At 41.2% G+C, this 24,722-nt stretch overlaps 1 protein-coding gene across 4 annotated transcripts in view; it reads right to left on the reverse strand.

The window, feature by feature from the left end:
• The window catches only part of eva1c (eva-1 homolog C (C. elegans)), a 127,303-nt gene extending 106,186 nt beyond the window's left edge, over positions 1–21,117 (reverse strand). For 2 of the 4 annotated variants that reach the window (XM_063050481.1, XM_063050482.1), the window contains exon 1: positions 19,294–21,115. In XM_063050481.1, the coding sequence (XP_062906551.1) occupies positions 19,294–19,405 (112 nt within the window). In that variant the 5' untranslated portion in view covers positions 19,406–21,115. Of the gene's footprint in view, positions 1–19,293 lie in introns of all 4 variants that reach the window. The other 2 variants (XM_063050480.1, XM_063050479.1) reach the window with 2 other exon arrangements.
• Positions 21,118–24,722: the final 3,605 nt, after the last annotated feature.

Below are 24,722 nucleotides of genomic sequence, written 5' to 3' on the forward strand. Positions count from 1 at the left end.
GAGGTTTTACTCGAGGACCCCCAACAGTCAGTGGGAGTTAGCGGAACAGATACATAAATAAAGAAGAGTGATAGTAGTGGGGAATGTTAACCTATCCAATATTGAGTGGGATTGACTTAGTGCAAGGGGCGAGGGGGCAAAATTGTGAAGTGCATACCTGAAAGCATTTTCAGACAATGTGTAAATAACTCTACTACAGATGGAGCAGTTCTTGCCCTCATCTTAAAGTTGATTCACGTCAGGTAGCAGAGAAGTGTGTGAAAACACTTTGGGAAGAGAGACCATAACTAGGACTACATACATTTCAAGGGAATTATGGAAAGGGATAAGTTTGGTCCACAAGTCTAATTCCTAAATTGGGGAAGACTGGTTTCAATGGCAAGAGAGGATGTGGCAAAAATGGTTTGAGAGTAAATGATTATGGTAAACGATATCTGACAAATGGAACCCTTTTAAAAGAGACATTGCAAAAGTACAGGACCAGCACCTTTGGTTTGGGTGAAAGGCAAGAATAGCAAGATTGGAGAACCTTAGATGACAAAGGCTATTGAAAATTTGATAATGGAGCTTATGACAAGTATAGGAAACTGGAATTGAAAAAATATCTTGGAGTATATAGAGTATGTATGAGAGAGCTTAAAAAAAATAGGACTGCAAAAACAGAGTGAATTTTGATGCTACTTCATGCAGGAAGGCAAGGAAGGCAGTCCATTATCTGCACTAGGTGTCTGCACAGACTTTGTTCATTTACAGCGAATTAAAAGAACATGGCAGCGTACCATAGATGAATTATTCCTGAGATAGCTAATACAAAGTTAGTACACAGATTTATAGTACTGTAGCAGTATTGGTAGTGTTCTAATTTGTTCCCTATTTCATTTAAATACATAATTTGTTACTCAGTTAAATAGTAATTTGACTTTTTATACTTTTTTTTTTAAAACTACTTCCATGAAACTTTGGCTAATTGGGCAAAAATGTACTGGACCCGACATGTCCCAGTTAATCGGAATCCACTGCAGTTTCCTTTCCTTGGAGTGAAGTAGGCTGAGGGGAGACCTGACAGTGTAACACAAAATTTAGAAAGGCAAGTAGTGTAGGAAGAATTTATTTTTTTTTAATGGTAGGGGTATCAAAAATAAGAAGACAGAGGTTTAAGGTGGGAAGAAGGAATTTTGAAGGGAATCTGAGGGGAAAGCTTTTTTTTTTAAACTTGCTGTCTGGTTGATATCTGGGACACATTGCCAGTGAAGGTGGTGGAATTAGATACAATCAATCACTATATTTAACAGATATTTAGACGGACACCTGAAGAGGCAAAGCATAGAAGGATACAAACTGAATGAAGGCAAATGGGATATGTGTAGATGGACAAAAAGGTGGGCCAAAGGGCTGGTTTTTGTGCTGCACGACTCGGGTACTCTTGGCAGACTATGTGCCACTTGATGCACTCCTTGTAGCACCTGCATGGCTTTTCTCATCTTCATTTGTCCTTAAGATTTAAGGCATTTGTCTTTCTGCTAGCATGGCTTCCATCCTTGAAATGGCTGCAGGCTGTAGTACTTCAGTGTCATTTTGTCAAACCAGGTAATTCCCATTATGCTGTGCAGATGGCACTGCACCCAACAGCTACGATATTTGAGAAGAAGATAATAAGTGAGACCAATCTCTAATAAGTACAGGTATAAACTTATACCATCTCCCACCTTCCCCTCAAAACACACTGTAATACAACAATCCAAACCCATTTAATCACAAGCAGGAGAAAAACTGCAGATGCTGGAAATCTGAACGACACACATAAAATGCTGGAGGAACTCAGCAGGCCAGGCAGCATCTATGGAAAAAAGTACAGTTGACGTTTCGGGTCGAGACCCTTTGACAGGACTGGAGGAAAAAATGCTGAGGAATAGATTTAAAAGGTGAGGGAGGGGAGAGAGAAACACAAGGTGATAGGTGAAACCGGGAGGGGAAGGGATGAAGCAAAGAACTGGGAAGTTGATTACTGATTGAGATACAAGGCTGGAGAAGGAGGAGTCAGACAGGACAGGACAGAAGGCCATGGAAGAAAAAAAGGGGAGGAGCACCAGAGGGAGGCGATGGGCAGGCAAGGAGAGAGGGAAAAGGGGATGGGGAATAGTGAAGGGTGGGGGCATCACTGGAAATTCAAGTAATCAATGTCCATGCCTTCAGGTTGGAGGCTACCCAGATGGAATATAAGGTGTTGTTCCTTCAACCTGAGTGTGGCCTCATCGTAACAGTAGAGGAGGCCATGGACTGACATATCAGAATGAGAATGGGAAAGTGAAATTAAAATGGGTGGCCACGGGAGATCCTGCTTCTTCTGGCGGACTTTAGTCAATTGTTCTTTTTGATTTAGACGTCTGAAAGTTTTGGCAGCTCACTTTAAGCATGTTAAATGTTTGAAGTGAGCTGCAGAAGCATTCTTAGTCAATGCTGCTGTCCTCGATATAATGCTACAAGAAAGTAGCAGATCATGACATAGTTTAGTTGGAAGCAAATCACTCTTACTGCGATAGAGGTGGCAGGCTTTAGTCATTATTTGCTTTTTACACTACTTTTATTTCCTTCACATTAATGCAGTGTCTAAACAGGATGCAGTTTGCTTTCATTATCTCAATTATCTTCCATTTATTCTGAAGGTCTAATACCTTTATGTTAAGTATTTTGACATGAATTCCTTGTTTCATCACAGTTTTGTTATTACAGGGAATATTGTGTAACCGGGGGGAATCATATTAGGATGAAGAGACAAGTCAAAACTGGAAGAATCAAAACTATCCTATCCTTGCTTATAATGTACACTATTTATTTTGCAATGCCTGTTGTTATCCTTATTAATAACTTGGCAAAACACCCTTCAATTAGGAGTAACATCTAGAGCGGGGGTTCCCAACCTTTTATATGCCATGGACCAATACCATTAAGCAAGGAGTCTGTGGACTCCAGGTTGGGAACTCCTGATCTAGAGTAAATCCTGTCCATTGAAAGTGGGAAATAAAAACACCATATACAGAAACAAGGTCTTAAAGTTACACAAACCAGTCTGCAACTATAGCATGGTTCTGCATTGGTGAGGCTTACTTTCAAAGCTGGTGTACTTCTATTCACATGACCTTTGTACCCAGTTTGACCTTTTCATTATGCTTGCTATAATTCAGCTAGAGATGGACCAAAGAATTCATATTTTTAATTATCTGGTAAAAAAAAACACCATCATTTTTGCACTGTTATATAAGCTGAACAAGTTCAATAATTTCCTTTAGCAAACAAAATGTAGCTTGTTTGTATTCAAGGAAACACCAGTGTATGAGATTTGTCAGATATTTTGGTCAACTTCTGTCAGTGAACAAAGGATAGACAATAAATATTCACCTTGATGATTAATTTTAAAAATAATGGCAACACGTTTACTATTCTTAGTGTCTAACACATAAAACAAAGAACCAGTAAATCTTGCCCATGTTCTCACATCCAACCTCCCACTCCCTCCAAAAACAATCACCACCCAGATATTGTGGGTTATCATTGTGACCATAATCTAACCTTGGCATTTAAATGAACCACTCAGCTTTGACTCACGACCTTGAACATTTCTATTCATGCCTTGTAATCATTTTTAGGCATTTATTATGCCGTTTATAAACCAAGAATTGTCAGAGCTCTGTACAACAAACTACTGTACTGTTATGCTAATATGACCTTTTTCTCTTTGTATTTGTTGTAGCAGTTTCTATCTCCCCACAGAAAAATCATTGGGTTCTATGTGGTTGTAGTTCTTGAGTTTATATTTAACAGCCTCTGACATATTTTTACTTTTACTTAAATAAAACCTTTTGTTATGCACATCTACTAATGTGGAATATAGAATAATAAAAAATAACCTACATTTGACTGATAGATTTAAAAATTTCTTCCCTGTTCCCCAATCTAAAACCTCAAATTTTTCGTAAGGGTAAACTTCTATGAACTGTGAGTAAATATTGGCAGATAATTTAACCATAGATGGCATCATTGCCAATACCAATCCTACCTTTGCCTTATCTCCATGTACAGTACACGTCTTCCAGTAAGAATTAATGTTTGTTAATCAGAAACAGAAACCACGTCTAGTTGCCCAAGCTCTTCTACTTTTTCATGCTGGTCAACATTCTGGTTTGCATTTGTTACTAAACAATTATTAACCTACTATGGAATCACACAGACATACTTTCATTAAATAACTTTATCTTTTATAATCAGCAGCTATAGGTTCATATGATTGAGCAGTGGAAGAGAGCAGACCAAAATATTTTAATCAATGATTCAGTAATAATTAGAAAAATAATCAAAAAGAGAACAGTGTAAATGATTCAAGCAGTGATTTTCCCCTATAATTAGTAGTATTAAATATTTTTTTTTATTTAGAGATACAGTGTGGAGCAGGCTGTTCTGGCCCAATGAGCCGCGCCAACCAGCAAACCACTTATTTAACCCAAAATTAATCATAGGACAATTTACAATGACCAATTGACTGACTAACCGGTAAATCTTTGGACTGTGAGAGAAAAGCAGACCACCCAAAGGAAATCCACGTGGTCACACAGAGAATGTACAACAAACTCCTTACAGAAGGCGTCAGGAATGAACTCCAATCTCCAACACCCCAAGCTATAACAGCGTTGCCCTAACCGCTATGCTGCAAGGCGCCAAATCGGACAGTATTTTTCAAGTTGAAAAACATTAATTTTTCTGAATTTCAGACAATGCTGGAAATCTCGAGCAAGGCATACAAAATGCTGGAGGAACTCGGCAGACCAGGATGCATCTAAGGAGAGGAATAAACAGTCAAAATTTTGGCCTGAGACCCTTCATCAAAACCAAATTACAATGTTGTTCTGATTGTAAAGACTTGCTTGTGCTACAAAAGATATCCAGCCTACTCAAATACTCTGTGATCTGTAAGGATTACTCTTCATGTGAATGTATATTAATTGAAAAACATATATTTGTTCATCATTCATTTGTGTCTAAGAAAACAACATGACAAAAATTTAACTGAAAGTTTATTTTGAACAAATTATGACAGAATATAATTTGAACACTGCTATTTACTTTCCATAAATCTATGTATTGATGATTTGCCTGTGATTAATTTCAAGATTTAAAATCTTATACATGATTCGACCAATACAGCTATCTCATCTCAGTTCTTTAAAAAATAACAAAGCTAATGTTTAAAGTTAAAAAGCACAAAATGTTATCAGATGGACACCCGCAAGGATGATTCCCCGTGTTCAAACTACAATCTCTATTACTTCTCTATAAATAGGACGACTGCTATGGTAAGCTTAGTCTACTCTTACATTTCTGTTAGAGCCAACTACAACGTGCCTTAGGGATTTCTTTAACTATTTTGCTATGTGGTCTTGTTCCATCCCCTTCATATCCTCTGTTTATAAGCTGGAAATATTTATCCCAATATTTCTCATGGTCATAGAGCACTACAGCGCAGAAACAAGACTTTCAGCTCACCTAGCCTGTGCCAAACTATTATTCTGCCTAGTCCCATTAATGTGCACCCAGATCATAGTCCTCCAAAGCCCTCCCATCCATGTAGATATCCAAATTTCTCTTAAATGTTGACATTGAACTTGCATCCGTCACTTCTGTTGGAAGCTCATTCCACACTCTCACCACCCTCTGAGTGAAGAAATTCTCCCTCATGATCCCTTTAAACATTTTTACCTTTCACCCTTAGCCAACATAGAAAGATAGAAAACATAGAAAATAGGTGCAGGAGTAGGCCATTCGGCCCTTCGAGCCTGCACCACCATTCAGTATGATCATGGCTGATCATCCAACTCAGAACCCTGTACCAGCCTTCCCTCCCATACCCCCTGATCCCTTTAGCCACAAGGGCCATATCTAACTCCCTCTTAAATATAGCCAATGAACTGGCCTCAACTGTTTCCTGTGGCAGAGAATTCCACAGATTCACCACTCTCTGTGTGAAGAAGTTTTTCCTAATCTCTGTCCTAAAAGGCTTCCCCTTTATCTTTAAACTGTGACCCCTCGTTCTGGACTTCCCCAACATCGGGAACAATCTTCCTGCATCTAGTCTGTCCAATCCCTTTAGGATTTTATGTGTTTCAATAAGATCCCCCCTCAATCTTCTAAATTCCAACGAGTATAAGCCTAGTCGATCCAGTCTTTCATCATATGAAAGTCCTGCCATCCCAGGAATCGATCTGGTGAACCTTCTTTGTGCTCCCTCTACGGCAAGAATGTCTCTCATCAGATTAGGGGACCAAAACTGCACACAATACTCCAGGTGTGGTCTCACCAAGGCCTTGTACAACTGCAGTAGTACCTTCCTGCTCCTGTACTCGAATCCTCTTGCTATGAATGCCAGCATACCACTTGCTTTTTTCACCGCCTGCTGTACCTGCATGCCCACTTTCAATGACTGGTGTATAATGACGCCCAGGTCTCGTTGCACCTCCCCTTTTCCTGATCGGCCACCATTCAGATAATAATCTGTTTTCCTGTTTTTGCCACCAAAGTGGATAACCTCACATTTATCCACATTAAATTGCATCTGCCATGAATTTGCCCACTCACCTAACCTATCCAAGTCACCCTGCATCCTCTTAGCATCCTCCTCACAGCTAACACTGCCGTCCAGCTTCGTGTCATCCGCAAACTTGGAGATGCTGCGTTTAATTCCCTCATCTAAGTCATTAATATATATAGTAAACAACTGGGGTCCCAGCACTGTGCCTTGCGGTACCCTACTAGTCACTGCCTGCCATTCTGAAACGGTCCCGTTTATTCCCACTCTTTGCTTCCTGTCTGCCAACCAATTCTCTATCCACATCAATACTGTACCCCCAATACCGTGTGCTTTAAGTTTGCACACTAATCTCCTGTCTGGGACCTTGTCAAAAGCCTTTTGAAAATCCAAATATACCACATCCACTGGTTCTTCCCTATCCACTCTACTAGTTACATCCTCAAAAAACCTCTAGTTATGATCTTACCCAACCCCAGCAGTAAAAAAGCCTGCTTGCATTTACCCTGTCTATACGTTTCATATACCCCTCATGGTGTGTTGTACTATTACAACCTGGGCATTGGAGTTCAGAGATCAATTGCAGTAATCTCTGTATGGAGTGTGTATCCCCTCCCCGTGACCAGGTGAGTTTCCTTTGGGTGCTCTGATTTCCTTGCATGTACACCTATCCCAACTAAATCAGTTTCTCCTCTGTGACCATCCATTGAGAGCTAAAATCAGTAATTCCTTTCCATTCCATTCACCCATTCAGTTCCCTCCCTGAATCTGGCCAGTGATTAGGCTCGTGTTAAATAGGGGGGTTGCTGGCCATTGGGCTGGAAAGGCCGTTTCACACTGTATCTCTAAATAGAATAAATATTTTTGTATACCTCTATCAAATCTCCCCTCAATCTCAATCATCTTAATGTCTCTGGAGAGTGACCAAGTTCCATTTGCACAGGTTTTAAACCTTGTTAATAATTATGAAATAACTGATCCGTGCCAAAGGTTGCGTAGCGTTAAAAAAAATCTGATGAGATCATTTAGAGGTGAGACAACAGTATCCATGATCAACTATCCATAACACATTTGAATCAGGTAATGTCAGTGAAAACGTAACTCTAATCCAGTATGAGTCACAATGACTCAACCTAAGGGCCTTTGCCCCTTCCATCTTCAGTCCTGACAAAGGGTTCCGGCCCAAAACGTTGACTGATCGTTTCCACGGATGCTGCCCGACCTGCTGCGTTCCTCCAGTGTGTTGTGACAAAAGACTTAACACGCATGGCTGCAAGAATGTTCCAGTGCAGAATTACCAATATGCATAATAAGCGGTCATATGGATGACATTCACAAAAATTCTGGAAATAATTAACCGATAATGATAATCCAATTCCCTCTGTATCTATTTTGTCCTTAATTTATGTATACATTAAACCTAATTTCATTATTTCCTCTATATTTATAGATTCTTCTAACCCACTGAGTCCTGCTTTTCCACTTCCTGTTGCCAAATCATGATATTCTTCATTTTCACCTTCAAGGAAGTGCTCATACAACTCCAATCACACATTTTCACTGTTTCTCTGTCTGCCTTTACTCTTAATGTCTTCCCCGACTTCAGCATCCTCCCCACCCCCACCACCACTTGATAAGCCTACCAAAATTGTCTGCACCTCTCTAGGATTTTTTCAAAGGATCTTCAGAGGTACTGTCATTGTCTCCTTGCATACACCTATCCCAACAAAATCAGTTTCACCTCTGTGACCATCCACTGAGAGCCAAAACCAATAATTCCTTTCCATTCCATTCACTCATTTACAGTTACCTCTCTAGATCTGGCCAGTGAATCAGAAATCACTTCACGTCTCTGGATTTCTCTGTTAAATATCTACTCACTTTGAGTTGCTCATATTTGAAATAATCAGCATCTCATCCACTGAGCCGAACATCATCCTCTTTGAGCACTGGTGTGTTCTGGGTGACAGTACGTGTTATCTATAGGACACACTACATCAGCCTTCCACGGCTCCTTCTACAGCTTCATCCAAGCCTACCATCCAATTATACAAAGGCAACAGCTGTCTGAAAATGCCATCCCTTACAATTTCTCCTCCTAGTTACAAATGTGTTTATTTAGAGATATAGCACACCAACAAGCCCTTCCAGCCTAATGAATCCGCATTGCCCAACTACACCCATGCGACCAATTAACCCGCTAACCCATATGCCTTTGGAATGTGAGAGGAAACCTACGCGGTCATGGGGAGAATGTACAGACTCTTTACAGTAAGTGGCAGGAATTGAACCCGTGTCGCTGGCACTGTAAAGCATTCTGCTAACTGTTACCCTACTGTGAACCCTTGCATATCATGCATATGCATGTGTGACTAGGAGGATTGCTGGAAGAACTTAACGGTCAGGCAGCATCTCCAGGGGCACCAGGGACATGACAAGGTTTTGAGTCAAGTTTATGCATTAGGACTGAAGAGGAAAGAGAAGTTTGGCCAGCATTGAAAACTGCAAGAGAGGGGCGGGATAAGAGGAGGTATGTAGTGGGAACCAAATTTGGAGGAGGACTGTGGAAAAGCTGAACGAAGCGAAAAAGAGAGGACATAGGAGGTGCAGGTTATCTGAAATTGAAACTTGACTCAATGAGTTCTTCCATCAGTTTACTTTCGCTCCAAATTTCAGCAACTGCAGTCTCGTTTCTCTATGCTGTTTTATTGACCTGCTTCTTATTCCAAATTAATTCATTTATTCTGATATCTCCCTCTTCCGAATCAGTATTTTTTGTCAATATCATGCTTCTTCTGAAATGACTGCATGAAGTGATTACTTTCAATTAGATTAAAGGGCGTATTAAGTCACTAAAGTTGCAGAAAATCAAGCGAAAGGCTGAGTTATGTCTTTGCCATGTGTTTTCACTTACTTTTACCTTTTCCTTGAAAATAATTAGTCTCATCTTTCCCTGGGCAGTTTTTATACTGTTGCTTTAAATAATAGTGTGACAGCTGTGAATTTAAGGAAACAGTTAAGCACAGATTTCAAGCTTTGCCCTTGATTTATTGCTTGTAACTTATGCTTATGAAAATCTCACTGCTATAGAAGTTGGAAGAACAGGAAGCGTGCAACCAATGAATTTAGATCCATCAGCTACTTCTTACATTTATTATTTCCCCTAATTCCCGCTCAGCTCTGCATGTAGTTCTTCACACAGTATCATGAACTACCGGGATCACTTCACCTTCTGTACTCTAATCACAGTACCTTAAATTATAAATGGATTAGACAGCATTTAAACATCAAAAATATAGTATTTCTGTGGCATGGCCTTCACATCAACTTTAATATATTCATTGGAAAGTATCAAGAATTAGACTACATAACATATTGTCAACAAGCCAATAAAAATGTTCTAACCTTACTTTGCAACTATATCTGAAGGCAGATATCTTGTAAAGATGATATCTATTCGTACTGCCTTTGAAATTAGAACAAGGTAGGACTAACTCAATTCTTTGTTAAAAGCAAAACCACCCACCACCATTTGTATCAATGTTTTAAACTTTTATATTTTTCCACTCAGTTCACTTTGGAAGATAGGTTTGCTGGATTACATTCAATAGATATGCATGAATCCATAGAACGATTAATATCCCCCCAAGCAGTCCCTGTGCTCCCTGAATTGTACATGTACAACTGTTGCTGCACTCACTGAAACAGAAAGGCTAATGGATGAAGAAGAAACCACAGACCCCATAAAACTCGACTGCCTTACAATTTGCAGTTGACAGATGATTCCATTGTGCTTCAGTACTTACCTTTTACACGGAGATGTTTTGTTTTCCTTCATCACAACGCTTACCCCTGTATTACACTTGCTACATCTTAAAATTATCGAAGACTTCAATGAAAATCTGGAGAACTCTTAATGTGTCAATAAAATTTCATAGAATTGTGTACTGCCAGTAAAGCCATTGGAATCACAATCTTGTTACTCACATAAGAAGAATTATTTGTAATAAGCAGACTTGCAGTTTCTAGTTCACAACCCTATAGTTCACATACTGTACATCAGGTATTCATCCAAGTACTTCTTAAAGATGATGAGTATTTTTGCTTCCATCAGCATTTCAGGCACGCTGGCTGAATTTATTTTACAAATCTCCCCTATTCCGCCTACCAATTATCTTACTGCCCTCTTGCCGATGAAAGAGATAGGTTGATCCTTTTCATCCTTTCTTGGAATCCCAGGATGTTTGTGCCACAGGGTGCAATCTCCCATCTACTTCCTCTGCTCCAAAGTAAACAACTTCAGCCCAGCCAATCTCCAACACCAGCAACATTCATATAAACCTCCCCTGCAGCCTTCTTAGATGTCATCATATCTTTCTGTTGTGTCCTGACCAGGCCTGCACACAGAATTCCAGTAGGAATTTCCTTGTTGTTATATTCCAGGCTTCTGCAAATAAAGACATGAAATCTCGATTTCTTAACTATCCTACCCATCAAACCTGTTACTTTGAGGGATTAACGGACATACTCTCCTGCCTTCTGTTTCTCTACATTTCCCATACTGAATCACATTTTATGTATTATCTTCTGTTGTCTGCCCTCCCCACACATAGAACTACAACACCCACGGTCTGAATTGCATGTCCAACTGATTAACCCGTTATATTTTACAGTCTGAGCCATTTGGCCCATCACATCCATGTCGCCAGTGGATATCCATCTGTATTAATTCCATCCTCCAGCAACTGGCCCATAGCCATCTGTGCCTAGGCAACAGAGATGTTTGTTGAGATGCTTCTTAAATACTATCAATAACTCTATATCTGTCAAGGTGCGAACAGCATGGACCTCTGCAGATGGAGCAGGATATGGCTGACAGGGCAGGTGGGTGGAGAGTTAATAAGGTGGCAGACTCCTTCCTCCATTTCTCCTTGGCTTCTACTGTTCCTGATGCACTGACACAAGCGCTCAGTACCATTCCAAATGCTCCTTCTCCACTTTGAGTGTGCTCAGAGTAAGTGGAGATGTTTCTGTTAGAAACATAGAAAACCTGCAGCACAATACAGGCCCTTCGGCCCACAATGCTGTGCCGAACATGTACTTCAGAAATTACCTAGGGTTACCCACAGCCCTCTATTTTTCTAAGCTCCATGTACTTATCCAGGAGTCTCTTAAGAGACCCTATCGTATCCGCCTCCACCACCGTCGCCGGCAGCCCATTCCATACACTCACCACTCTCTACGTAAAAAACTTACCCGACATCTCCTCTGTACCTGCTTCCAAGCACCTTAAAACTGTGCTCTCTTGTGTTAGCTATTTCAGCTCTGAGAAAAAGCCTCTGACTATCCACACAATCAATGCCTCTCATCATCTTATACATCTCTATCAGGTCACCTCTGATCCTCCGTCGCTCCAAGGAGAAAAGGCCAAGTTCACTCAACCTATTCTCATAAGGCATGCTTCCCAATCCAGACAACATCCTTGTAAATCTCCTCTGCACCCTTCCGATGGTTTCCACATCCTTTCTATAGTGAGGCGACCAGAAATGAGCACAGTACTCCAAGTGGGGTCTGACTAGGGTCCTACATAGCTGCACATTACCTCTCGTCTCCTAAACTCAGTACCACGGTTGATGAAGGCCAATGCACCATATGCCTTCTTAACCACAGAGTCAACCTGTGTAGCAGCTTTGAGTATCTTATGGACCCGGACCCCAAGATCCCTCTGATCCTCCATACTGCCAAGAGTCTTACCATTACAACTATATTCTGCCATCATATTTCACCTACCAAAATGAATCACCTCACACTTATCTGGGTTGAACTTCATCTGCCACTTCTCAGCCCAGTTCTGCATAATATTGATGTCCCGCTGTAACCTCTGACAGCCCTCCACACTATCCACAACACCTCCAACTTTTGTGTCATCAGCAAATTTACTAACCCATCCCTCCACTTCTTAAAAGAGTCTTTGAGAACATTTGAAACTTTCCATTCATCCACATGGTAATCTCAATCTGTGACAAATCTGGGAAAAAGCAGTCGTTCCTCAACGCAAGTGAATGATGTGGCCACATAATGTACTTAACTGAGTGTAGCTAACTTCTTACTGGTGGAGATGTTAGCCTGGGAAAAGCCACTAACAATAGTTTGTTAGATTCAGATTCTAATGAATTTGAAGGACTTTCTGGAGAATGTGTGGTGTCAGTTAGAACATTATTAAGTTTTTGACAAGAACAGGCCACTTGGCCCGTCTTAACATGTTCTAGATGTGAAAATGATCCTTTCACCATAACTCGTTCTGAGGTCTTCATCTTCCATCATTTGGTACGCATGCACCTCCTTGCTACTTGATTAGAATCTTGTTCAATGAAGCCCATTTGTCATAGTCATACTTTATTGATCCCGGGGGAAATTGGTTTTCATTACAGTTGCACCATAAATAATAAATAGTAATAGAACCATAAATAGTTGAATAGTAATATGTAAATTATGCCAGTAAATTATGAAATAAGTTCAGGACCAGCCTATTGGCTCAGGGTGTCTGACCCTCCAAGGGAGGAGTTGTAAAGTTTGATGGCCACAGGCAGGAATGACTTCCTATGACGCTCTGTGTTGCATCTCGGTGGAATGAGTCTCTGGCTGAATGTACTCCTGTGCCCACCCAGTACATTATGTAGTGGATGGGAGACATTGACCAAGATGGCATGCAACTTAGACAGCATCCTCTTTTCAGACACCACCGTGAGAGAGTCCAGTTCCATCCCCACATCACTGGCCTTACGAATGAGTTTGTTGATTCTGTTGGTGTCTGCTACCCTCAGCCAGTTGCTCCAGCACATAACAGCAAACATGATAGCACTGGCCACCACAGACTCGTAGAACATCCTCAGCATCGTCCGGCAGATGTTAAAGGACCTCAGTCTCCTCAGGAAGTAGAGACGGTTCTGACCCTTCTTGTAGACAGCTTCAGTGTTCCTTGACCAGTCCAGTTTATTGTCAATTCATATCCCCAGGTATTTGTAATCCTCCACCATGTCCACACTGACCCCCTGGATGGAAACAGGGGTCACCGGTACCTTAGATCTCCTCAGGTCTACCACCAGCTCCTTAGTCTTTTTCACGTTAAGCTGAAGATAATTCTGCTCACACCATGTGATAAAGTTTCCTACCGTACCCCTGTACTCAGCCTCATCTCCCCTGCTGATGCATCCAACTATGGCAGAATCATCTGAAAACTTCTGAAGATGACAAGACTCTGTGCAGTAGTTGAAGTCAGAGGTATAAATGGTGAAGAGAAAGGGAGACAAGACAGTCCCCTGTGGAGCCCCAGTGCTGCTGATCACTCTGTCAGACACACAGTGTTGCAAGCACACGTACCCATGCACAGGGAATATCCACTCTGGAGTGTGAACTTTGAGACCTGTAATTTTAGCACCCTCATGCACAATTATCATTGCTTTTCTCTGGCTTTTTATATATTTTTAAATATCTTTTATCTTGATTTTGCCCATCAGTATATTTTTCAATAAACTCTTTGCTTCTTATTTCACACTTCCTGTCCTTGGAGTTTTGCAAAGTTGTGTGTTGGACACTGACTGCCCTTTTCTCCTTTAACATCTGGGAAGGAGGCAGGAATTACTTTCACACACATTTCTTCGTGGGAACATACATGCTCTGAACTCAGTTTCAGTCTTTGATACCTCCCACTCCTCTGATGCAAGTCAAAATTAGCTGCCTGCCATGCATTTTTGCTAAATCATTTCTTAGTCTCAAAAATTTGGCGTTATTCCAAAGTAGAACTTTTACAACTTGTTTATGTTTATTCTTTACCATTACAAAACTATTACGATCACCACCACCAATATCGTTGCTATCCCAGCTTTATTTTCTAAAATCATGTTCAAACTGTTCCTATCCACGTTGATATACCACGTTTAAAAGTTCTCCTGAATACATCTTCCATAAACTCTTATGTTTCTTATACTGCTTTTGTTAGGGTAGATGAAATCTACACATACTGCCCTTTGGTTTAAGGACTTCCAAATAAATGCTTGCTTCTTCGATTTTATATATTGCTGTAAGTGTTTGGTGGCCCACAGTCCAGCATTAAGCTGGGTGGTACAGTAGTGCAGTGGTTAGCACAATGTTCTACAGTACCTGTGACCTGGGTTCAATTCCCACCACCGCCTGGAAAGGGATTGCATATTCTCCCCAAGACTGCGAGGGCTTCCTCCCACAGTCCAAAGACATACTGCTTGGTAGGTTAATTGGTCATTATAAATTGTCCCATGATTAGGCGATGACTAACTTCGGGGATTGCTGAGCGGTGTGGCTCAAAGAGGAGTAAGGGCCTATTCAGTTCTGTATCTCAATAAATAAATAAATTTATTTTATAAATAAATGGTGACCATTTATGACATTTCTTTTATTTTTCTTGGATAACATCCCTCCTCAAAACAATAATTGAAACAGCAAATATGGAAGAGCAGCAAACCCCAGCCCCTCCCAACTCTGTTTTCCCTGAAAACCATGTAATCAACAATATTCTGGTCCTTCTCTTCTTTAACTGCATTTAATAGTAGCTGTAATATCATATATTTCATCCTGTATAACTGTGTAAAATAGCTAGCAAACATTCATACTGAATAAGAGCACGAATGTTAGCTTAAAATCGCAATTTGACTGATCACAGAAAATGCAAATAAGGATATACAGTATTTACATCTGCAGAGAAGCACACAGCTTCATAAAATGACATAAGTAGTTTAGAACTTGCTAACTTAATAATATCTCAACCTTAAAAAGTGACATGAAAGTTATCAGTGATTGCGCTGCTTTGATTTGGACAGGCATCCAGCGGCACTGATTCAGCATTTCATGCTGCTCCCACCACGGTTAAAATTCCTACAGCTCACAGCTCCAGGAATTAGATTACAAGTTCTCTGTTTCAATTTCTAATAACGTTGAATGTAAAGGGAGTAGTGATGGAAGTTAATGAAGAGTTAAGGGGAAATGTATAGTACAGTGTACTGGAGCAGGAGTATAGCATGTTACAGTGTGGCAAACTCTGCTTTCATTTTTATCCCATGACAACATGTATCCTGTCTCGGTCATGTTCACTATAGGAGTGGAGGCCATAGACTTCCTGACAGAGAAGAACAGTTGGTTAAAGGGCGTCCTTATATGGCTTCCAGTGACTATGATATTATTTTAATGGATTAAGCTGATGAGAGAACTTAAGCACCTTGCATAATCTTGTAATATGTGGCACTCTTCCTTGATCCCTGATGATATTTATTTGGCTGAGTATTTTGGATCAAAACTACCGAGCCACTAATTTGTAACACTAGGAGAGATCAGAATTTTTTGGAGGACTTTAGAACTACTAACAACAACATATTCAAAGGCAATGCTATTTCCAGTTACTGACTGGCGGAACATACAGCATAAATGCCCAGCGGAAAAGAAAATAAATAAAAGGCAGCCTAATTAGAGATACCATTGTGGGTCACACCAAAATCCTGACATAAACCTTCATGCTGTGGTTCGCTTGACCTATGAAAAATTTTTTACCAACTGTTAAAGCAACTCAAAGCTCAAAGTTCAAAGTCAATTTATTATCAAAGTATGTATGTGTCACCCCTCAACCATTTGTTTACTAAATGAATATTACAACCAGGGATTTTGATCTATTTAACTGAGGACTTTATTTTTGGGAATCACATGCTCCTTTTTTTCCCATAGTAGAGCCCAAAAAACAGGGAAAATTGCAGTGCAAGAACACCTAAAATTCAAAAACTGAAATGTCAGCAGGTCAAAAGTATTCATTCCTCTTTGCTCAGTACTTAGTTGAACCATCTATCACAGCTATTACAGCTAGTAGTCCTTTTGGATAAGTATCTATTAGCTGTGCACAACGTGATGGGGCAAGGTTTGCCCATTCTTCCTTGCAAAATTGCTCAAGCTATGTCAGGTTAGTTGGGGAGCAGCAATGGACAACAAGCTTGAGATCTTGCCAGAGACATTTATTTGGGTTAAGGTCAAGACTCTGATGGGCGACTTAAGAACGTAATTTTTTTTTCCATTTGAAACCACTCCCTGGTTGCTCTGGCAGTGTGCTCTGAGGCGACGTCCTGTTGAAAGATAAACTTCCTCTCCAGTTTAAGCTTTCTGGCAGAGGCTAGCACGTTTTTATCCAGGATGTCTCTGTGTTCATCTTCCCATCAATCCTGACCAGACGTCCAGTCTCTGCTGTTGAAAAGCACCCCCATAACATGACAACACACACAAAACGCTGGAGGAACTCAGCAGGCCAGGCAGCATCTATGGCAAAAAGTACAGTCGATGTTTCTCAGCCCAAAACATTGACTGTACTTATTTCCATAGATGCTGCATGCTCTGCTGAGATCCTTCAGCATTTTGTCTGCGTTGCTCGGATTTCCAGCATCTGCAGTTTTTTTTCTTGCTTCCCTTAGCATGACACCACCTCCACTGTGCCTTACATTAAGGATGCCATTACCTGGCTATATGAGATTTATGTCACATGTACTGCTTAGTGTTGAGGCCAAAAGGTGCCATTTTTGTCTCATCTAACCAAAAGACTTTCTTCCCTTTGTCAGAGTCTTTACATGCAAAGTTATGCTTTTTTTTCTGACAGATTATTCTTCCTTGCCACTCTTCCATGAGTACCCTTTACCCAGGCAGTGCGGCTGTGGTTTCATATTTTTTCCACTCTTTCATGCTGAACAGCACTGAGCTCCCAGCCCCAGCTATGTCCAGAGCCTCTGAGATGGTCTTATACCCTTCACCAGATTTGGGCTTCTCTATTATCATGTCTTGAATACTCTTTTGGCTTCATTTTGGTTTGGGCTGTTGAAAATCTACCATACTATTGGACCTTACAGAAGGAGGGTGTATTTACAGTATTCTTATAAATTCATCGAAAACAGGTGATCCTCCTATTTCCTATATCAACAAATTGGATGAGTTGGTAAGGCAACATATAGCTACTGGGGAAAGTTGGCATAGTAATTACAAAGGGGTGGATACTTTTTCAGCTCACAATTTTGGATTATAATTTTTAGTAAACTGTCAACAGATTTGAGAATTTTTCTTTTGATTTGACGTAATGTGTAATGTTTTATAGATTAGCTCAAAAATCCTACTTCAACATATTTTAAATATAGAAAATGAGACAGTAAGAATGTGAAAATAGTTGTGGGGGCTGAATACATTTTCAAGGCACTATATTCCCTTGAGATTCATTTTCTTGGAGGCATTTACAGGAAAAAAATACAACATAATTTCACAAAAACTATACATAAACAAAGACTGACAAGCAACAAATGTGCAAAAGAAAACAAACTGTGCAAATAAAAAAAAATGAGAGCAAGAGTTGTAAAGAATCTAGTGGTGATTGAAGTTATCCACACTCATTCAGAAGCATGTTGGTTATAGGGTAACAACTATTCCTGAACCTGAATGGTAGAAGTGAGAAAAGGGCATTTGTGTGGATGGTGGGGGTCTTTGATGACAGATGCTGTGTTCTAGTGGCAGTGCTCCATGTAATATACTCAGTGGTGAGGAGGGTTTTGCCTGTGATAGACTGGGCTGTGTCCACCACTTTCTGCAGCCTTTTTTATTCCTGGGCATTGGTGTTTCCATGCCAAGCTGTGATACTCACTTGTCACTTTATTAGATGCACCAACCAATACACCTGCTCATTATTGCAAATTTCTAATCAGCCAATCATGTGGCAACAACTGAATGCATAAAAGCATGCAGGCATTGTCAAGGGGCTCAGTTGCTATTCAGGCCAAACATCAGAATGGGGAAGAAATGTGATCTAAGTGACTTTGACTGAATGATTTTTGATGCCAGAAGTGGGTGGTTTGAGCATCTCAGAAACAGCTCCATCTCTTGTATTTTCTCGCACAATAGTCTCTAGAGTTTTGCAGGGAATGATGCAAAAAAAAAACCCTGAAAAAATCTAGTGAGCGGCAGTTCTGTGGAAGAAAACATCTTGTTAATGAGAGCGGTCCTGGGAGAATGACCAGATGGGTTCAAGATGACGGGAAAGCGACAGTAACTGAAATAACCACGCGTGGTGTGCAGAAGAGCATCTCTGAACTTGCAACAGGAGATACCTAATACAGTAAAGTGGCTACTGAGTGCGTATGCTACAGTAAAACATATCAAGGGAAAATGCAAAAGGCATTTTAAGAAAAGAGCGTAAGTAGACAATGTTAAAAATGTTCCCGTGGGGACAAGAGCAATGGGACTTCTACTGTCATCTGGAGGTAATCCCATTTCCCTTATATGCTTCGTGTTGCACAACAGAAGTCCACAATACCAACGTTACCTCCAAAAACAAGTTTTTAACATTCTGCATGGCGAAGTAGATGGGATAACGCGCCAGACTAATATTATAGAATCATTTCAATATAGATATCAAAAACGTAGCAATCAAAGGGAAGATATGAGGTATATAACGATTCACGTAGTAACAAAGCAAATGACAAAATGTTATGACCGGGTACAGAAAGTTGTGTCAGTAGATTAGATGCCACTCGGACGAGAATAAATAAAAAGATTGACTTTACAAAACTACCAAGTCGCATATAGAAGTAGAAACAATACCGAATGCTTTTCAGCTTTCTTCTTTCTGCTAACTGTCAAGTGCATATTAGTTCTTGTGAAAAAAAATCGTTCCTTACCTGAAAAAATGCCTGAGGCGTTCATCTCTTTGGTCCGGATAAATATAAGAAGGTAGATCACAATGGCAAGTGCTGGTATCTGTCTCCTTTGACTTCCATCGAACAGGGTCATCGTGCAAGTGCAGTCAGGAGTTCACATCATTTCAAATCCGCCCTTGTACGCCCATTTCTAAGTGACGTTCGCCCCACAGGTCCAGTCCTCAGCCCGGGAGTGCCAATGCCAGGAAAAGAGCAGATGCTATGAGCTGTCACCTCGCTTCACAGGATCCACAGAAAGTGGCCGCCTTGGGCACACAGTTCGAGGGCACGCCCACCCGACTGAGGCGTGGAATGACGCAATCCAAGCCACCCGCGGGCGCCCGAGGGAAGGAAAAGAAACTCTCGCCCTGTGGGGTGGGGGTGTACTGAAAGGCTGGAATCTCACCAGCGTCGACGCGTGGGATAGAACACAACCCTAGCCCCGGGGACTCGTGAAAGAGAACCCGACCCTGGGGGCGCGTGGGATATAATCGAATCCCACACCTGTGGGCGCGTGGGAAATAGGACCCCACCCCTGGAAGGCACGAGGACGATGAACCCCACCACCCGAAGGGCGGATGTGCAGATTCCCAAGCAAGAGGGCAGAGGTGTCCAGTTTAGGGCGCAAGCTAAAGCTGCTGATCTGAGTGTTAATTTCCTGTTGAATGTCCAGCCGGTTGCGTCTCTAGTTACAAAATGATTGTTTTACCGCAATTACAACTTCCTTACCGCAACTGCCCGGTGTTATTTGACGCTTAGACATTAAATCATACGTAGCCTCTCACCCCACCTGCTACAAAGTTCTTTCACAAAACCAACTCGAATTGCTTCCATCCTGCACCGTTACGCTTTTTGGCCGCTATTGCTGTTGATTGCAGTTTATTTCCCCGACTTTTGGAGGTGTGGCTCGTAGCTTCCTCCAAAATTGTTTGGTCCCCAGTTTGGATTTATGTATAAATCGTTTGGTAAAGACTATGTTCAGCGCTCAGGTATTATTCCATGCCTGCGTTATCCACAACACCTATTAATCCCATTGTAATTCGCCAAAGATTAGTCCTTTAAAATATGTTGCGCTTGATTTTGTTTTGCAATTCAGCTCCACGTTGCGCAATCCAGGTATTTCGTGCCGCCTACGGATGGTGCTCCGAAAGGATTTAATTCGGACAACCTTTCGATTTAGCTAAGTCACTGTCGTGCAGGCTGAATTTAGGAAAACGTCAGGGCTGCCTTCATTCCCATTTTGAGGAATATTTTGCTGTGGCTCTGGTTTTTCCATCACCTCTCGCCCCCTGTTTTGCCGGACCGGAGAAGTGATGACGCTTCCCTCCTTGCCATTTTCGCTGGCAGCTGCAAGCGCCCAGCTCCTGCCCGCTCCTTCCAACTCGGTTCCTGAAACTTTACCACTGCCGTTTGCTTTGCGCCTCCTGTTGCTCCTGGCAGCTCACGTTTTTTTTTAGTAACTCCTATTCCTTAATTTTCGCCGCCACATCACCTTCTCGTTATCACTTCCACAAAAACGATTGGTCAGCTGTAGGATCTTTAGGTAAGATCCCCACCGCGCCTGTTTCGGTAGTTGAATTGACAACACGGGAGCGTCAGCGGCCGTGGGCGGAACCAATTGTAATCCTGTTTTCCCCACTAACCTTGAATTAATGGAGACGACAACTTTTCCTGGGTCTGATGAGCCACGTACGTGAGCCAGAACTAAAAGCACGAATGCAGAACCATGTACATGATACGGAGAAAATGAGAGTATAATTCAACGTAGAGAGTAATTACAGTTTATTGTGCAAAGTCACAGGACAGTGTTACCTGAAAATGTCGTGCGCAAGTAAGGTGGGAACCGGCCGGGCCAGTTCATACTCGGAATAATTAATTCTATGTCTATAAGCAAAGTTACGCACCTGTGTGACGTCTATCGTTTTGCAAAGAAACTTAAGTATTCCGCTCCCAGCTTTTTAAGTGCACAATACCTATTGCACCATCCGAACCCGATGCACTTGATATTAATTTTTTGTTTTCAAAACAATTTATCCTTTCAAAAGCGTCAAAAACTGAGGTTTCCAAAGAAGTCTTAATTGACGTAATTTGCATTGCAAAAAGTTACAGTCTCAAAGTTGTACTCAATGCGCAAACATCACAGTGATTTTTCAGGTGTTGTATGATATAATATATTATCAAATAAAGATGACGTTTCTGTGTTACTAATATTTAGATAAAAATATGCTCGGGACTACAAAACGCACCCTCTAGTGGTGTAATGGTAAAGTGTCGCCCACCCTCTATTTTCAATTATTCTCGTCTTTTAGTTGTTTATATCAAAGAGTAAACAACAATCGACGCCAGGAAACTAGGAAACTAATTACGATGTTCAAAAATCGCAATTAATTAAGTTTAGGTTAAATTAATCTCAGATTAACAAATTCAAGGCAGTACCAAAGATACATCGATGAAATTAAATACACCTTCGCTGTAGCAATTATACTAAATGTATCAGTCGGGAGGGACCATGCAGTACGAAATGGGGAAAAAAGTAATATGATCTATGTGGTCCATTCACTTCAGTGTCTGTATAATATGTCCTGCAGTGAATTGTAAAGGACTGACAGCTCAATTATGCAGGATTCAGATGTTTCAGTCGCGATCGTGAAGGGTGTAAAAGAGATGCGCGAGTTGCACTGCTACTCGGGGAGAATGTCACAGCGGCTCTTAACGAGGATGTCCGACAGGGCTCGTCCTGTGAATCAAGCCCAGGAATAAGACGGGGTCATCACTACAGTTGGGGTTATACTATAGGCCTACCAGTAGACCGAGGGAGAGAAGGACAAAAGACAATGAAAAGTGTTTGACACAACCTATCCAGGCAAAACCCTCCACATTCCTCAGTACATTTACACGGAGCGCTGCTACAAAAAAAAGCAGCATCCATAATCAAAGACCCCCGCCATTCAGGCCATGTCTCCTTCTTGCTACCACCATCAAGTAGGCCAGAAGATACAAGGTCAAAGTAAAATGTATTATCCGAGTACATACATCTCACCACATACAACCCTGAGATTTTTATTTTGCAGGTATACTTAGCAAATCTATAGAGCAGTAACTGTAATCCAGAACAATTGTACCAGTGCCTAAGAAGAAGAATGTGAGCTGCCTTGATGACTATCGCCCAATAGCACTCACATCTACAGTGATGAAATGCTTTGAGAGGCTGTTCATGACTAGCCTAAACTTCTGCCACAACAAGGACCTGGACCCACTGCAATTTGCCTAATGCCACAACAGGTCAACTGCAGATGCACTCTCAATGGCTCTTCACACGGCATTAGACCACCTGTGCCAGGATGCTGTTCAATGGACTATAGCTCAGCATTTAACACCATCATTCCCACAAGCCTGATTGAGAAGTTGCAGAATCTGGGCCTCTGTACCTCCCTCTGCAATTGGATCCTTGACTTCCTAACCAGAGGACCACAATCTGTGCGGATTAGTGATAACATATCCTCCTCACTGACGATCAACACTGGCGCACCTCAGGGATGTGTGCTTCACTGTTCTGCTCTCTCCATACACATGACTGTGTGGGTAGGCTTAGCTCAAATACCATCTATAAATTTGCTGGTGATACAACCACTGTTGGTAGAATCTCAGGAGGTGACGAAAAAGTGTACAGGAATGGGATATGCCAACCAGTGGAGTGGTGCTGCAGCAACAACCTGGCACTCAACATCAGTAAGATGAAAGAGCTGATTGTGGACTTCAGGAAGGGCAAGACAAAGGAACACATACCAATCCTCATAGAGGGATCAGAAGTGGAGAGAATGAGCAGCTTCAAGTTCCTGGGTGTCAAGATCTCCTGAGGACCTAACCTGGTCCCAACATATTGATGCAGTTATAAAGAAAGCAAGACAGCGGCTATACCTCATTAGGAGTTTGAAGAGATTTGGTATGTTGACAAATACACTCAAAAACTTCTATAGATGTACCGTGGAGAGCATTCTGGCAGGCTGCATCACTGTCTGGTATGGAGGGGCTACTGCATAGGACTGATAGAAGCTGCAGAGGGTCGTAAATTTAGTCGGCTTCATCTTGGTTACTAGCCTACAAAGTACCCAGAACATCTTCAAGGAGCAGTATCTCAGAAAGGCAGCGTTTATTATTAAGGACCTCCAGCACCCAGGGCATGCCCTTTTCTCACTGTTACCATCAAATAGTAGGTACAGGAGCCTAAAAGCACACACTCAACGATTCAGGAACAGCTTCTTCCCCTCTGCCATCCGATTCCTAAATTGAACCTTTGAACACTACCTCACTTTTTTAATATATAATTTCTGTTTTTTGAACAATTTTTAATCTATTCAATAAATGTATACTGTAATTGATTCTGTTTATTTATTTACTTATTATTATTATTATTTTATTTTTGTCTATATTATATATCACATTGAACTGCTGCTGCTAAGTTAATACATTTCACGTCACATGCTGGGGACAATAAACCTGATTCTGATCTGTAAGCTATAAAGAAACTCTGCAAATGCAGATAATAAATAAATAGAAATAAATAATGTACATGAAATAAGATAAAAGAGTCCTTAAATGAGTGTAGTTGTCCTCTTTTGTTCAAGAGCCTGATGTCTGAGGAGTAGTAACTATTCTTGAACTTGGTGGTGCGAGTCCTGAGGCAGTTGTACCTTCTACCTGATGGCAATAGTGAGAAAAGAGCATGGTCTGCGGGGTGAGGATCTTTGATGATGGATGCTGCTTTTCTATGGCAATGTTTCATGTAGATGTGCTCAATGGTTGGGAAGATTTTACCTATGACGTACTGGGCCGAATCCACTAACTTTTGTAGGATTTTCCACTCAAAGGCATTGGTGTTCCCAGCAGTAATGCAGCCAGTCCTCCACACATCTATTGAAGTTTGCCAAGGTTTTTGATGACATGCCAGATCTCTGCAGACTCCTGAGGAAGTAGAGGCACTGTTGTACTTTCTTTGCAATTATATTTATGTAATCTTCAGGCTTGCCCAGCTCGTGTTTGCCTAGGGGAATCAGTCTTCCGCCCTGCCAAAATGGGTAATTGCCTTTGTGTGAATGCTGAATAATGTACCCCTAGTTACAAACCCACAACACAAAATATCAGACAGTACACCATATGCAATTAAATGACTGAACTTTATGAAACTTAATCTGAATATAGGGTTAGTAATGAAAATTAAAAAAGGGCCCAAGTCAAGTCAACCTCACGTTGGAGCTCACTCAGTAGTCATGCTCCCACCATTGGTCTCCGAGCGTCGCCGACCTTCGGACCTCCTGTTATCTCCAGCCATATCCCAAACATTGCTGCTACAGAGAGACCGTTACCTCGGCAGTTAACATTACAGAGAAGCCATTACATTAGCCTTAGCAGTG

The sequence above is a fragment of the Mobula hypostoma genome, chromosome 6, assembly GCF_963921235.1.
Source record: "Mobula hypostoma chromosome 6, sMobHyp1.1, whole genome shotgun sequence".
NCBI classification, from domain to species: Eukaryota; Metazoa; Chordata; class Chondrichthyes; order Myliobatiformes; family Myliobatidae; genus Mobula; species Mobula hypostoma.